Below are 17,047 nucleotides of genomic sequence, written 5' to 3' on the forward strand. Positions count from 1 at the left end.
AATCACACCAAAACCAATAGCTTAATCCTATTGACAAACTGAGTGCATTGAACACGGAGGAATGGAAAAACCTGTGTCTCACTCACCTCAATTTACTTTTTTACTGACTTTAGCTTGAGACCTGCCTGGTGCATCCCTAGTGGTGCCTTTCCTTTTTGACCCCACGCCATCACCCACCACTTCAGTTGCTTAGTTACTGCCTACCCAGAGTTCAGTCTGGCTGGCACAACCATCCCAGCCAAGGGGGAGGAGGACTTCCTCACGCTGGCTGCCTCCCGGCTCAGCCGCAAGAAACGTGTCATTGGGGCTGGAGTTGGCGTGGCCATGGTACTGGTTCTACTGGTGGCTATCCCCTTATTGGTCCACACCACGAAAGGGGGAGGGTCCGGAGGAGGGGGCAGCCATTACGAGATGCTCGGTAGCTGCAAGATGGTGTGCGACACGTTCACCCCCCCACAGGGAGAGCTGTCTTCCGTCTCCCCTCAGCCCCCGGACTTCGCAGGACGAAGGGGCAAGACCGGGTTCCGCGGGACCCCCGGACTTCCTGGGCCCGCCGGGTCCAGAGGCCCCCCCGGAGAGCCTGGGAAACCCGGCCCACCAGGCCCCCCGGGCCCTGGGCCTGGCGGCTATGTGCCCTCCTTCTACAGTCCCAAAATCGCCTTCTACGCTGGCCTCCGGAAACAGCATGAAGGAAGTGAGGTGCTGAAGTTTGATGATGTCGTCACCAATGTAGGGAACTACTATGAGCCAAGTACTGGAAAGTTCACCTGCCCTCTGCCGGGCATCTACTACTTTACCTACCACGTCCTGATGAGGGGGGGTGATGGCACCAGCATGTGGGCTGACCTGAAGAAGAACGGGCAGGTGAGACTGTGGTGTGTGTGTGTGTGTGTGTGTGTGTGTGTGTGTGTGTGTGTGTGCGTGTGCGTGTGTGTGTGTGTGTGTGCGTGTGCGTGTGCGTGTGCGTGTGCGTGTGCGTGTGCGTGTGTGTGCATGCAAAGTGTCATGTCTCTTACTTTTAATATTTTGGACTGAATTTTTGTTGGGACTTTTGCCACTAAACCCTATACATCTATTTAACATTTTGGGTGATAATATTTTGATGCAGTTTGTTAAGTATCAATATGGGTTAATACAGTATGTGAGCAGAACAGATTTTAAACAACACCAAATTAGCAGTGCAATAATTAAGAGAACGTGAAGTCAGGAATATGACTCATAAAAATGCATGGAAAAGTAACTCATAACAAATTTCTATTCGGCGAGAGTAGAGTTAGCGCAGAATAATCTCAATTCTGATTTGGATAAGAACTATCAACCCCTGTTTAATAATGCAACATCGATTTTCTCTGGATATTGTCCGAAAGCTTTCATGAAGTTTCACAAATGCAGTAAGTGATTTGTCCTTGGGGTCAAAGAGGAGCGTGAAGGCCAGAGAGAAGAAGTGCTTCCTCTAAGTGGACGTGGAATATAACATTTTTAACATTTCTCCTGAGTTGGGCAGCAGGAGAGAGAGAGGGGGGGGGCAGAGAGAGCCAGAGAGAAAGACACACACACACACACACACACACACACACACACACACACACACACACACACACACACACACACACACACACACACACACACACACACACACACACACACACACACACACACACACACACACACAGAGGCACTGACAGCTAAGCAGGAGGATAACGATCTCCCAGTCTCAGTGGAGTGAAGTCAAAACGCAACAGCTGGCTACTGTCCTCTTGAGGCTCTCCGATGTTAACACTAATAAATAAACAAGGAAACAATCAAATGTCTGAAAACAACCTTGGGAAGCTTCCATCTGGAGATTCATGACAAGCTGAGAGAATTAAAGCTTCACTCTGACATCCTGGGGATTACCAGAGAACATGACAAACTCACTGTGCATTGTTGCAAGCCAAGTCAAATCAGGCAGAGGGTTTGATGGTAGAGTGGATGTTCCCCTACACATAATTTACACGCTACACAGAACTACAGCGATATGTTACTGAGCTGACAATGACCCTGCCTATTGGGCTACTGTTTATTCATGACTGCTGTGCATTGATGATATGAATCCTCCTCTACAGCAGTGGTTCTCAAACTTTTTCATGTCATGGACCCCCAAAATAATATGTATTTAGCCGTGGACCCTCATCAGAAAATATTTTGTGCCAGGTACCCCCATACAAGATTTGTGTTATTAATGTTTCAAAAAATACGAAAATAAAAAATAAATAGTGGTTAAAAATATTTTGATGCTATAACAAATTTTGCTGGGGACTCCCTGGGACAACCCTCAAGTAGCCCTGGGGGTCCCTGGACCCCACTTTGAGAACCACTGATCTACAGAATCGCACAGAATTTAAAGATCTCCTTTATTTGTGATATTGACAGTGAGTGAGAGAGGAAAGGCGGGACATGCAGCAAAGATCCTCGGGTTGGATTTGAACCCGGCCATGCAGCTGCGGGAAGGAATATAGCCTTATTTATGAGGTATGCACTTAGGTGTTCAGAGACCCATAAACATTTTGTTGAAAAAGAAAGTAGCTTTAAGACCATAGCAAGGGCTAAGGTTAAGACCTATTCATCGTACAATGGGTTGTGAGATTGTAGATCTATTCGTTTTTGCAATTTTTAAAGAATTAACATTTAAAATATAATCAAATGTAAAATAAAATAGTCTGTAATAACGTCCAAAATAGGGACTGCCAGGTTGAAAGAGGTTCATGGAGATGGATGAACAGTTGTGGAGGAAGAATGGCAACCGTCCCTAAAAATATGGAGAGTGGAAGAATGCTGTTTGAAAAGAAACCAAACAGAGACAGATATCTGGCTGATACAGTGTTATATTTCGGAAAAGTATTTGTGTAATTCCATGATGGATTTAGGTTTATTATGCTTAAATTAATTCAATAATCTTGACTGAACCCCATGGGACTGTCTTGTGACTTAACAGGTCTGCAAAAAAATAGTGATTGATCTGGCTCCCAAATCCACTGATTCAACAGGACTTTCCATATCTCTGCTGTCGGACAGACTGACAAACTCCAAAATTTTCATTTTTCAGGAAATGAAAAAAAAACTAAACAAAAAGTGGAGTTAGGAGGTTTTGTTCATCATTGATAAGAACAGCTGAATGGACCTCCAAGCTCACAATGAGGTCAAAAGGGGGTGGAGTCTGGAGTCAGCAAAACCAGCTAATTCCACCCCCGTTGGTGGAGTTAGCTGGTCTAGCAGAAAGTTTGAGGATCCAATGAAGTTAGCTGGTTTTGTCAGAAGCGCTTTTTAATACTTTTCATTGGTTCAATTTTCTTTTTATCAGACGTAAAGGGCGTTCAATAGCACTGATTTATGGAAAAAATGCTAAAGCGTCAAAATGGAGTTAGCTGGTTTCTGCCCGACAGCAACGATATAAAGTGCATGGTAAAGAGGACAGACTGGAAGATTCCAGATATAATTGGGGGGGACTTGGTTTGTTGCGTGCCATCGCAGTTATTGTCATTCCTGTGCTCTCCTGCTGTTAAATCTTTCATAGCCTTAGATGAGGTCTTGTCCCCTCCACCTGTGCCCCCTCCCTCTTTACACACACACACACACACACACACACACACACACACACACACACACACACACACACACACACACACACACACACACACACACACACACACACACACACACACACACACACACACATTTTCCTACCCTGCCTTCTAACTTGGCCACTGGCTTCATGCCCATTAATTATCTTTTCCATCAACTAAATTATTTAACCCAATTCAATGCTGATCTTGCCCTCACAGTTTCACTCCACTCACTGCATGGAGGTGGCTCTATATGCTGTGAATAGACAAGTGCTGCTGTTACAGCGGACTAACCACTATACTAAAGTCAATGAGGAAAGTACAGCCTTGAGAGAACATTGTAAAGTGTGACCAGTTACAGCTCCATTCAATAAGATGAGCAATCGTCATTTGCGAGGTGGGCAATTTGTGCAAATGGTTCACATTTCTTTCTCTTTGTTTATTTTAGTGCTCATAACAATTAAATAATAGTTTATAGGCCACTGTGAGAATTAAGGTAAAATGTCAACCAAATGTCAACCAAAATCTTTGTGTGTGTGTGTGTGTGTGTGTGTGTGTGTGTGTGTGTGTGTGTGTGTGTGTGTGTGTGTGTGTGTGTGTGTGTGTGTGTGTGTGTGTGTGTGTGCGTGCGTGTGCGTGTGCGTGCATACAGTATGTGTGTTAAAGCATTGACAGACACTCAGTTGAGAGTTGATCCACAAGGCGTCAAAGGGAGCCGAGATTAAGACAGCCTGAGGAGAGATTACTGTAAAGGTAGACAGGCCACAGACACGTGGGCCAACAGAGAGATCAAGCAAAGAGAGGAAGATAGATGGATATTCAGAGGAGAGCGGACAGAAGGAGCATGAGAGAAAACTGTAAGACTTCTGACTGGAGCAGATCTAGGTAAAGCGCACACGGCAGGGTTTAGAATTATGAAGAAAAACGGTGTCCAAACTGTCCATCACAAAACAAATCAAATTCCTTCAATCCTTTGTAGACAACTGAGGTTCTGATGTCCATCCATTAGTGGATGCATGCACATACAGTATGACTAACCCACTACTGTAATCTGGTATGCATGAACTCAATGAGAAAATCTTTTTCACGTCTTCATGTCCTATAAGTCATCAAAAGATTTGTGGTTAAGTAAATGACCTTTTCAAAAGATTCATAATTTACAGCTGATATATACAGTACTTTGCCCTTTACCATGATGAGCAGTGAATGAGATAATGAATATTTATAGTTGGCTCAATATGGGGAATGTGGTCAGTTACAACCGTTCCTTTTCCTCTGGTGGTGTTGAGTTCAGCACCTACAGTAGCATAAGCTAACATCTTATCCTAAATACAATGAGAGACATTGTGTCACTATAGGCTTTATTTCACTACTGGAGGATGTGACTGGTGGACAAAACAACACCTTATTTAGCCCAGTAAAGCACCCTGATGTGGTTTGCTTGGCCTGAACAGAATTAAACTAGAAAAGTGCACTCCTCTACGTACTCTATTGATGTATAGCAATAAAAAAATATCACAAATAGAATTTTCCCACCCAGATGGTACCGATTTGTTAAATTTGGGGTCTTGCGTTTGGCTGTGTGTTGATTAGAGGCCCCTCAATGTGTGATTCAAATTTGGTACATTTGCAGATGCTTGGGATATTTCGTTTTGTTACGGGCCCCTCAAGCTTTGGACGCCAAGCGTAGCCAATCGGAATGGAACATGAAAATATTGACTTTAGTTTAGTTTCGTTTATTTGAAAAGTCATAACACAAGTCGAGGATATGACATAATAAAGTTCAGGACTTATTTCCATAGTGGTCCTTATAAATTGTGGTACATCTTGATCACAGAGAGAGAGAGAGAGAGAGAGAGAGAGAGAGAGAGAGAGAGAGAGAGAGAGAGAGAGAGAGAGAGAGAGAGAGAGAGAGAGAGAGAGAGAGAGAGAGAGAACGTGTACAGATTTGTGTGGGTTTGTTACAATATCTGTAGGAGTATAAGCAAAATGTTTGTTTTGAAGAAAACGCAAAATAGCAGTGAAATCTTGTTGGTTGGAAATGGGCGAGGCCTTTATAGGAAGTTGCGTCATGATCCAAGGTATCCAGGGAAAAAAAAATGTGATTGTATACAATTAAAGAGGTTTAGGCCTGGGCCAATACATGAAACGGCCTAGTTGCAACTTGCAACCGCTTGCAACTAGATGCGTTGCAAATCATTGATGTGGACTGAGCTTTACTCTTGTTATGATCTGGATAATGTCAGAGTTAGAGGCTGCTAATTACCATATTTCAGATAAAGGATGTACCTCATGTCAGTCCATTCAAATGGAATTCATGTTTCCTTTTTGTCTGTGTGCTGTTCTTTGAATCATAACTATTTCAGAGGCTGTACTTGTACCAAATATAATGATTTCCTCGCCTGTTTTGTTGGGCTTTTATCTTTCTTGCACACACAAACAGTGTTTACATGATGATTATATTTCTGTTCTAATATCTGAGACCATTATATTCTGCACACATGGATATCTCTCATCTCCATTTACATCATTACCCTCCCGCAGAATGCTGAGTCTGAAAAGTGTTTTCAAAAGAACAACATTAAGAAAAGTGTATGTTGTGGCAGCGATAAGCGATTTCCACTGTTCACAGTGTGAAGGTAACACACTAGGTTTACACTAGAGTTAAATTAACACTACTGTGCAGCTATGTGAAATTTGTGCATGTTTGAAAGTGCATAGTATGTGCTGTGTGTGTATGGAGTTGCATGTGCTTCTGATGACTGTAAAATACAGCATGAGAATGATCTACATTCAGGGAGTCTAAATTCAAATATCCAGACAGTGATAGTGGAATATTCAATTAGTTTAACCCAGGCTGTGCTTTGGATTATGCACTGCAGGTAGAGCAGTCCACAGAAACCCTTTTATATCCAATTAGTGAGTGCCTGACATGCCCTCAAAGGTTTCAGTCTAAAGCCAATTAAAGACTTTCTAATCAACATTGTGACACGTGTCATGGAAAAATGTTAGCATTTAGCATGCCAATTAGGTCGTAAATCTACAATGCTGGCTAAAGGTTTTGTGTTCAACTTCATAATGACAACAAGGCACCTTAGCCTGCTACGCACAGGTAGAGAACCCTAGCTAGCTTTTATAAAATGTGCCATTTCCATTGACATTCCTCTTTTTGTAGAGCGCTCTCCCCAGTCCACCCTTAGTGGTCCCTCAGGTGAGTTTAAAAGACCCCTCTCAATTGTCTCGCTCCGCTCTGAGAGGTCTGTACATCACGGTGAATGAATCCTGTCAGTTTTATTACCAGAGGACCAAGGCAACACTGCAAGACAAAACAAAGAAAAAAAGAAAAGAAAAGAAAAACAGACATGGACCGCCCACCTCCCCAATCTCATTTCTGTTCCCTGAAAATAGGCTCGGTTGGTCAGTTTGTTATCCAACAGACAGCCCCCCCCCCCCCATCAGTCAAAGCCCCCCTTCTAGTTTGGCTTCCCTCACCCAAATCCTGTGCTCAGACTGTTAAAAGTGCATGCAGCTGTTCTTTCCACTGTGCGCTCTGTGTTACCTATACCACACCCATCAAGCCTGATATATAATTTGTCGTACGACAGTGTCACTCACCGAATCTACAAGCTTCTCTACAAGCTACAACGCATCTCGACACATTTTGAGCTGGCAGATCAGTTATTTTCAACAAGCGTCACTGTCTCATGATGGACTATAAATTTAAGCAGCACTTACACCCTGTGCCCTTCCTTTCTACTCACACAACAGCCTCTTATACTTTCTGCCTTTCTGAGACAAAGTTTATTGTGGACATCTGTTTGAGTTATCCATTATCCAGCCTACTATAAATGCACAAAATGTCTATCCGTCTGTGTGTGCGTGCGTCTGTAGTTCACATATCTCGAGAGCCGTCTCACCGACCGACTTCAAACTCGCCCTGTGCGGCAATGTCAACCCGAGGAAGAGGGCCGTGCCTGGCGTCAAGCCGGTCGGAAAGGCAGTTGTCCAGAACCGCCATCCGACCGATACGGCCATATATATAAGTGGTGAATGGTGCATTTATATAGCGCCTTTATCCAAGGCTCTTTACAATGATTGTGCATTATAATCAACCATTCACACACATTCATACACCGATGGCGGAAGAATATATAGGACATACGCATATATGGACATCCGCTTTTCCAGAACTGCAGATCTGACCACTATGTCCATATACTGTATACAATGTTATGACTATACAGTGTATAGTCATGGCAAAATCCCCAAATATGGGGATTTACGCCATAAACTGGGTATAAAAGGGGGACAGACAGACAGAAGGCTAACAGGTATTGCCTAACTGGGTACGGTAGCCATGCGTTTCCAACATGCATCATCCCCGAGTAGGCCGGTTGTGCACCGGCCTAGTTTTCTAAACAATGCTTACAAACCATTGTCCATGAGGATATTATCCAGGCGCACTACATCTCTGGACTCATCAAACGCCACGCCCCATCCCGCTCCCTCAGGTCGGGTGATGCCAACCTCCTGGACACCCTCTGGACAAATAAACGAACCTGGGGTGACAGGGCCTTCTCGGCGGCTGCCCCCATACTGTGTAACTCACTCCCAGCTCACATCAGAGATGCCCCCACCCTCACCATGTTTAAAACCACACTCAAAACCCACCTTTTCAGACTTGCATTCCCTACATAAAACTCCAACCCCTGCCCCTCCCTTTTGTTTTGTTTACCTTGTTTACCTTTCTTTTATAGTTTTAATCCTTTTAACTAGTCTGTTCTAGTAAAGTTGTTTTTATCTGCTCTGTAAAGCGACTTTGAGTACCTAGAAAAGCGCTATATAAATCGTATGTATTATTATTATTATTTTAATATAATGCTAACAAAAAGAGAAGAAGAAAAAAAGGGTAAATAAGAGGACAAAATCATAAAAAATACAGCCATCTCACTTAAGCTTCCCGCACTCGCATGCTGCATTGTCTGCCAGGCCCCACTTCTTCACATATGTTTTGAAGAAGCCGACCCCAGTACGCAGGTGGTTCAGTGGGGTCCATTGTTGGTGTGCAAGATCTTCTTTGACGCTGTCTCCCGGGTCCCAGATGTAGCGGTGGATACGTGTGGGCCCAACCGACTCCCACTCCTGCTTCCAGGATGCTGCCAGCCATGCGTTTCTAGACAGGTCCTCAGGGATATAACTGAGCATCTCTTGTGACGCCTTGTTGTATGGGTGGTGGGATTTGAGTCTGTTTGGAGGCAATGCTGTCGTAGTGGCGTCATGTGTCTGAGCTTTTCTTGCTAGAGCGAGGAAAGCCAAGGGGCAATTCAAGCTATACTGGCATAGAACACAGGGGTGGGCTTCAGACAACCAGTTATGATCTGGAGAGCGTTGTTTCATGCATATGCCGAGGTTTTTGGGCCTCCTGGGACACCAACGAACACATCCAATTCTCTTGCTGAAGCTGCAGTTGCCACCTGCAAAGATAGGCTGCCAAGATGCCCATGTTGTGGTTGAGGCCATCTTCCATCACCTTCCATGTTGGTCGTCGCATTATAATGGCCTGGTCATCTGCAAAACCATATTTTCTGGATGTCGTTTCCGGGAAATTGTAAATATAGATAGCTTCGGTGAGAGGACCGACCCCATGCGGAACATTGTTCCTCAGTCTTCTGAGCTTGCTGTGCTGGCCATCGCTGGTCTGTAGGGTGAAGCATCTCCATGATTAAGTTCACTATATATGATGATCTTGGATCGTCCTCAGCAGATTCAGGTGGATAATTAGATCATTTAGAATGAGTATAATGGACACTGTAATCTCAAACATCTCAGAGAGGTTAGAAGCAACCATTTCCCAGACTCTGGCCACTGGAGGGGCATTTCCAGAATTATGTAAATAAATTAAACAAATTACCTTCATAAAACACAGTTCAAATGAGGCCAGCAATCATTTTCAATAAACAGAGCTTCCTGGGAGTCAAATACACTCTATGTATGAAATTAAGTTATGATTACTTTGCTAGTTATCATGATTATTAGCATTATGTTGGACCATAATCCAGGATCCAGGAAAGAATGCAAGCCCCCTGTCTCCATAAATATCCCCCAGTGTATGAACACCTTTCTCTCTCCAACTGGAGAGCTGAATAGAATTAGCAGTTTGTGCACCAATCAACAGTCTGGTATTATTAAATATTGGAAAGTATGAGTCTCATGCAATACAGTCACACAGTTTATCTACCACCTTCCATACAGAGAGTAATTGCAAAACAATGGGGCAGAATTTACGATGACACTGAGTAATGGGCAGATTAGAATATAGAAGATCTTGGACGGAGTAGGGATGCACTGGACTAGACCCTTTTACAGAGCCCGTCACGACACCGGTTACTCATGCTGAAGCAATGTCACTAAGGATCTATGCGTAAAGGCCCAATAGTGTTTAACATTTGGAAGAGCAAACCACCAGCATGTCTTTTCCACCGCATTGTAGAGAACTTTATGTGTGGTTGCTTACTTTACCATATAGATTTAGTTATAGCTTGTCTGTACCTTACTCCAGTACTGGTTTGGTTGTGCAAGAGCATTTATTACATTTTCAAAATGATTGATGCTGGCAGCGAGAATCATCTATCAAAATCAGTGTGTAAATTCTATAAATAGAAGGGAACATTTCTATCTCCAGATACGTAAAACGTTTGACAACTGCTCTAGATGGCTGCATTGATCATCGCCTGGTTCAGAAGTAAGGGAGCAGATTTCTGCCAATTTATTGTAAACCCAGATCATTTGTACAATTCAAAGAATGAAACCAACCGCACACCGTCTTCACTTGCTCAATAAAGAGAAAACCTTTAAATAAGGATGCTACGTTTCTGTCAAAGAAGTTTACCATAATGAAAATATTTCGTATTTGCATAGCATTGTCAGCATACAGTAGCATGTCTGCATATCATGAAATGTTGATGATACGTTCCATTTATAGAGATCGGGCACAACACATGTAATTGACGAAAGGTCTGTGCCAGCAGCCCAAGTGAAAGCACAAACATGAATGCACAGGACAACATTGCCTCCATCCTCTCGATATGGCAAAGGGTTGAACAGTTCCATGAGCACCACACCACAATAAAGGGATACTAAAAATCGACCCAAGTACTGACCATCAACATGTTTGACAATGCTATTCTAGGCGATCAAATTTGGGGCACCATGTAAGGCATGCAACAGCCTCCTTACATTGTCTGAGGCCAGCATGGATTTCATAAAACCCATCTTATCGCCATGTACTAGTTTCGTCATGTAGGTGCAGAGCCAGCACTTGTAGTCCATGAGCCAGAGCCCCAAAATTGAGCCAGATATTGAATATTCCCTCGTTAAAAACCTTTGACTCCAACATCTTAACAAAATTAAATAAGAATGTTGACTCTGGCTTTGTCCAATGTTCCAATGTTGATTCTGGAAAGTTATGCAATTCGGGCATAATTTCCTAATGCCCAATTTGCATATTTAAATATACAATTTCAGAAAACTTGTAATACGATAAATCATTGTCTTCATGTAAGTAATCAACTGGGGAAGTTTCATTATGATAACTATTTTTTAAATGTTGTCATCTTTTCACCTGTCATGTACGTATGGGGAAAATAACAAAATGTGTGATAACCATGAAAAAGCTGCTCCTGTGGAGAGGTTATCATATATTTATTTACTTATATTGACCCTATGAACAATTTAATATAGGTATGGTTTTGCCCACTCTTTCGATAATGAAATCTTGTCTGGCTCATGGACTATTGGGCCAAAATCTTTAAGTGAAAGAGGCTTATTATAGCACACTCTCATGGTTCTTTGCATTTTGTAAGAAACAAGGATATTAAAGCATTTTTCACATCTCAAGAATGAACCCTACTGGCAACAAGGAATAATATTTTTATTGTGGCAGACATGCACACAAACACCAAACCAACACACAGGAGGAAAGCAGGTTTTCCTGTATAGGTCCGCCCGACGCATGCTGTGATGTCTCTCCTCATCCGCTAATCAAACAGGCCGCTGCAATATCTATGAGCGAAGGACCAATCAAGGGCCACAAAGGCGGATTGCCGTCCAATTTGCCCTTGTACGTGTCCCTCTCCGCTTTAAGAAAAAAGGAAAAAAAAAATGCCATTGAAATCTGAATTTTGTATTATGTCACACATGTTCGGAACATCAGAGGTTTGGCCACTAGCTCGCCCAGTCTATGTGTGTCAAACTGCCCTTGAGCAAGACACTTAACCCCTAACTGCTCCATGGGGAGCCGTATCAATGGCAGCCACTGCTCCTAATATTTAGGATGAGTAAAAGTACAGTAGAAGGCAAATTCTACAGCAGGAAGAATTAGTGAATTTATTTTAGTCTCTCTCACTTGTTCAGTCTCCCTCTAACCATCTAACCGCACTTGTTCCCTCTGCTGTCTCTCACTCTTCCCCTATTAAATGTTGCCTCTCTAATGAAAAGTGCTGTCAGTGTAATCTTGTCTATTGTCCCACGGGTCCTAGCTGGTTCCAACAGTAGCACGTCAAATCAGGATGGCATTGGTTAAACAGACAGAAATTCACTCCCTTGCCGCTATCAATCTTCACCGCTGTTGACAATAATCCTGATTTGCCTTTCTCTCTCGTTTTCACTTCGCCAGGCCCAGTTCCCCACCCCTTGAGGAAAACGGGGTTTCACTCTAATTGTTATTGAAATCCCAAGCTGAGATCCAGTGGTGGGGGAAGAAGTGCTCCAATTTTTTACTTAAATAAAAGTAGCAATACCACAATGGAGAAATACTCTGTAATAAGTCCTAATTAAGATTTTTTCTTTAGTAAAAGTGCAAACGTATTGGCATCAAAATATACTATACCAAATATACCAAAAGTAAAAGTACCCATTATGCAGAATGACCATTTCACAAGTGTGTTCAAGTTTTCAAAATCAGCAGATATACAGGCTCACAGTGCTTCACAATGCGTCACAACGCATCACATCGTGACACACTATGAGCTTGTCATCTGCGATTTTTGAATAGCCTAATTATAAAATAGGGTTTAAGTGGTTAATGAATAATCATCTAAATCTGTACAGTAACTTTTAACTAAAGCTGCCAAATAATTATTCTAGTGGAGTAAAAAGTATAATATTTGCCTCTGAGATGCAGTGGAGTAGAAGTATAAAGTATCAAAATGGAAATACTCAACTAAGAAAAAGTACCTCAAAATTATGCTTCATACCACTGCTGAGATCTACTTGGTTTAGTTGTACCACACTACACACTAGCAGATTCACTTTATATCGCAAGATGCTTGAACATTACACATCATATTACTCACTGTTCCATAAATTAAATCTACAGATATACATTTTGATCTGATACCACCAGATATTCATTATCTCTGCCAGGCCGAAAAGGCCAGGGGCAGAGATTATGTTTGTGTTTGCGTGTGTGTGTGTGCGTGTGAGTGAGTGTGTGCATGTGTGTGTGTGTGTGTGTGTGTGTGTGTGTGTGTGTGTGTGTGTGTGTGTGTGTGTGTGTGTGTGTGTATGTGTGTGTGTGTGTGTGTGTGTGTGTGTGTGTGTGTGTGTGTGTGTGTGTGTGTGTGTGTGTGTGTGTGTGTGTGTGTGTGTGCGCACACGTTTGTACAGTACACGTATGCACATACACTATCACACACACAGTGTGTGTGATAGTGTACGTGCGTGCGTATATGTGTGTGTGTGTGTGTGTGTGTGTGTGTGTGTGTGTGTGTGTGTGTGTGTGTGTGTGTGTGTGTGTGTGTGTGTGTGTGTGTGTGTGTGTGTGTGTGTTTGTGTGTGTGAGCCCGAAGCTAATCTTGCAAACTGTTGGGTCCAACAGTTTGCAAGATATCAGTGATATCAGTGTATCAGTGTGAAACTTTGTATGCCCGGCGTCAGTACGCCAAGGAAGACACTCATACAAAATGCTTCAAATCAGCCTCATGGTGGCGTTGCACCAGCCAGCTTTATGTTTTGGCCTATAACTCTTGATCCATACAATTTTCCCCTGGATTAACACTTGTCATACAGTTTTATATTTGGTTACATTTTATGTTTATGTTTGGTTATATTGGTATTTGGTTTCAAACTAGGTACAAATATCTCTAAAAGACTAAAATGTCCCGGTTTTCAACATTCACTACCAAATATAGTCACAGTTTTCACCACAGTTAAAATAATACTTGTTTTGAGTGATGTTTAGCCTATCATATTCTGTTCTGTTGAAAGGTGCAATCACTGCTAAAAGAATTGTTCCCCATCCTGATGAAAACACCAGGTGAGAATGAAAATTTTAATGGTGAGCCAAAATGCAGATCTACAAGCTGACAATGCGTCACATCGTGAAAGGTTTTGAGCTTGTAGATTTCAGATTGATTTTCAGTGCGGGTCCTGATTTGGGGTTTTAAAAAATATGGTCACCCTTGTCACCAACTAAATAAATTATTTTGCTAACTGCACAGTTAACTAGGTTTAATTCAATCAAAATAAGCCCCACCACTTTTCTTTTCTCATGTTAGCAAATACACCAAGCTGCAGAAAATACCAGGAAACACAATGTTATGACCACAAAGCCTCCTTATTCACATTCTGGATATTATTCCCATGAGGCTTTTGACAGTTGTTCTTTGGACAGCACCTGACTTTCCACACACTGAATGCACTCCAGCATGCTAAATTATTTTGAAAGCCTCCTTTCATACTAAATATAGGGGTAAAATCTCGATAACTCTTGCAATGTACAGCATATTTTCCAATCTGAAACATAAAAAACAGACAAAGACGAACAAATGTTTTTTTTAATAGACATGCACGTGTGTATGGCCGTCTCTGCGAGCATGTGTCGGGATCCTATACTGACCTACTAGGTACTGCTTCATGAGCCCATTTGACGACTGTAGCCCTATCCTGCTGTACCCCATTTATTGTGATTGTATGGAGTTATTGAGGAGTTGGAGGAGCTATTAGGGAGCGAGCTGCCATGGCTGTTCGACCACCAATTACCGTAGCCCTGTAGCTTGCCCTGACGCATCTGGAGTTTGGGAGGCGATGGTGGATGGTAGTGGGGGGTAGGGGGTCTCAGGAGACCTGCCACAGCAGCACGCCGTTAATCAATCCGATTTAGACCGGACAGGGACACGCTTAGCCGCCGCTCCCGCCAACACTGCCATGGCGGGGAGAGGAAACGTGTGCGTGACCTGCATCTCATTCTGTGGTAAAGGACAAAAAAGGAAAAAAAAGATGGATAGATGGAGAATGAAGAGATAGGGAGGGGGGGTTGCGAATGAGAGAGGGGTGATGGTGGTGGGGGGCGAGGTGTAGAGGGAGAGACAACAATTAATGGAGTGATGTGAGTTGAATTCAAATAAAGGGGGCGTATTGATTCAATTGAGTCTTTAGGAAGGCATGGATCCAAAGATGATAAAAAATTGTGGAAACATTAAATAATGATTGAATTGATGAAATGGACAAAAGCTCATTATGGAGAGGAAGAAGATGAGAGATGGTTGGTTGAGTCTTATTTGGTATGTTCAACTGATCATGAGGAAGGAGGGGTAAGCTGGATGACAACTGGAGATGATGGAACATATCCTTAGCTAGGCCCAGACCCGGGAAGAGAGACAAGGATGGAGTGTGGGTATCATATTTGCATTCATTAATATGGATGTAGTTGTGTACTCTCTCTATTCTAGCATTAAATGGATCTTCTGCCTGAATAGTCGGTTACTAACCCAATGATGGTGCAATTTATTATAAGCCAGTGTGCTTATTAGGCACAGGAATAATTCACAACTCATTCAATATAGTGCATGTTTTACAGATCATTTGTGAACACAACATTGTGTGGTTGAATACCTCCAAGGCAATGGCTTTAATAGTCGCAAATTGTTGATCGATGAGCCAGAAGCAATGCGAGGGATTCAACAGAGAAGAAAACAAATTGCCACATGTTAACAGAATTAATGCTTAGTCTGGGGTTGAGAATCTGCTTGTGCATAACACTCCTCGTACAGTATATCTTCACTGTCGGACAGTAACCTTGTATCCCCATGTCTTTTTATATTTTGATGCCCTATTTTATACATTGTTGTATGAGAGTGTTGCTCAAAGGTAGCTTTGCAATTCGAAGCATTGTGAGCTTGTAGGTCTGTTTTTTGTGTGCTATTTTTGAAACTCTTTGCCTGTGACCTGACATACCCAAAACAGGGACACCAGGGTGAGAATGGTTAACTCTGTCTGGGAGTTTTATTTAACTGTTTAAAAATTGCTTGTGACTAAAAAATAACCACATTGGATACTGGAACAGAGATTTTTTTCTCTGAAAATAATAATAATAATACTGATTATTATAATAATAGCTTGAATTTATATTGCACCTTTCACAAAACCCAAGGACACTTTACATCAAAAGACAATGAACAACCAATGAAACCAATGAAAAGTAACATACAAGTTTCGCGAACGACAAATTATACGTAGCCTGCGAGTTAGTTCTGGCAGCATACACTCGAGAGAGATTCTATGGGGCTTCATGCAGACCCATACAGTACGTCATACTCTGACGTGGCAGTCAGCTGTCCAATCGGGCGGGTTATTTAAGCTCACCTTCATCTGTGTTCTGTCTGCTTAGTGTTTCATAGGTGTTGTCATGCAGCGTTTACTCCCACCACCACCCCAGCACCACCAGTGGGCTCTGCTATTGGTTCTGTTCCCCATGGGGGGTTGTTATGTATATATATCTCCCTGCTCTTAAAGGTTAATGATGGTTGTCTTAATTATGCTGAGCAGGGAGAAAAATGTAGCAGAGCCTGAACGCCAAAATAAAATATATTACATCCACTCTTGTATTCTCATTCTATAATATTGTTTCATATATTTGGTCTGTAATATTGGTTCAATTATTCGTGAGTTATCTGACAGAAGTGACGATATACTACATTTGATGCTCATTGTGTGCGTTCAGTGTGTGCATTCGCCGTAGCTACTTCTCACCATGTTTGACAAATGAACAGGGGACTGTTATGGTGAAGCTTGTCTTCTCTGACACAATCAGTCCCTATCATTCTCTCCTCTGCAACAGGTGGGGATGAGGTGTGTGCTCTGAATGGTGGCTTGAGGTCAAAGATCACTGCACACCTCATCTCTCTGGCTGATACATGCCCACTGGACAGGAAGGCCTCTATACTGATGACATTATACCATGAACTCAGAGTGAAACAGCAAATAGAGTGAGATGATTGTGGACCAGAAATGGAGACGGGAAGGTGGAGCAGGTCTACAATTGTGTCATGGTAGAGGCGTAAAAACCCCCACAAACAGTGACATTTATTATGACGATTGGAAACAAAAAGAATTAAAAGACAGGGGAAAAAAGATGTACTGAAATAGACAGTGATACAGAGAACAGA

At 42.5% G+C, this 17,047-nt stretch overlaps 1 protein-coding gene across 1 annotated transcript in view; it reads left to right on the forward strand.

Moving 5' to 3' along the window:
* Positions 1–321: 321 nt before the first annotated feature.
* c1ql4b (complement component 1, q subcomponent-like 4b) overlaps positions 322–17,047 on the forward strand; it is a gene marked incomplete at its 3' end in the record, with an annotated part of 17,725 nt that continues 999 nt past the window's right edge. The window contains exon 1 of the mRNA XM_080423218.1: positions 322–864. Coding sequence (XP_080279344.1) covers positions 325–864 — 540 coding nt within the window. The 5' untranslated portion in view covers positions 322–324. The remainder of the gene's footprint in view (positions 865–17,047) is intronic.

Source organism: Gymnoscopelus braueri (assembly GCF_963280865.1).
Source record: "Gymnoscopelus braueri genome assembly, chromosome: 3".
Lineage (NCBI taxonomy): Eukaryota > Metazoa > Chordata > Actinopteri > Myctophiformes > Myctophidae > Gymnoscopelus > Gymnoscopelus braueri.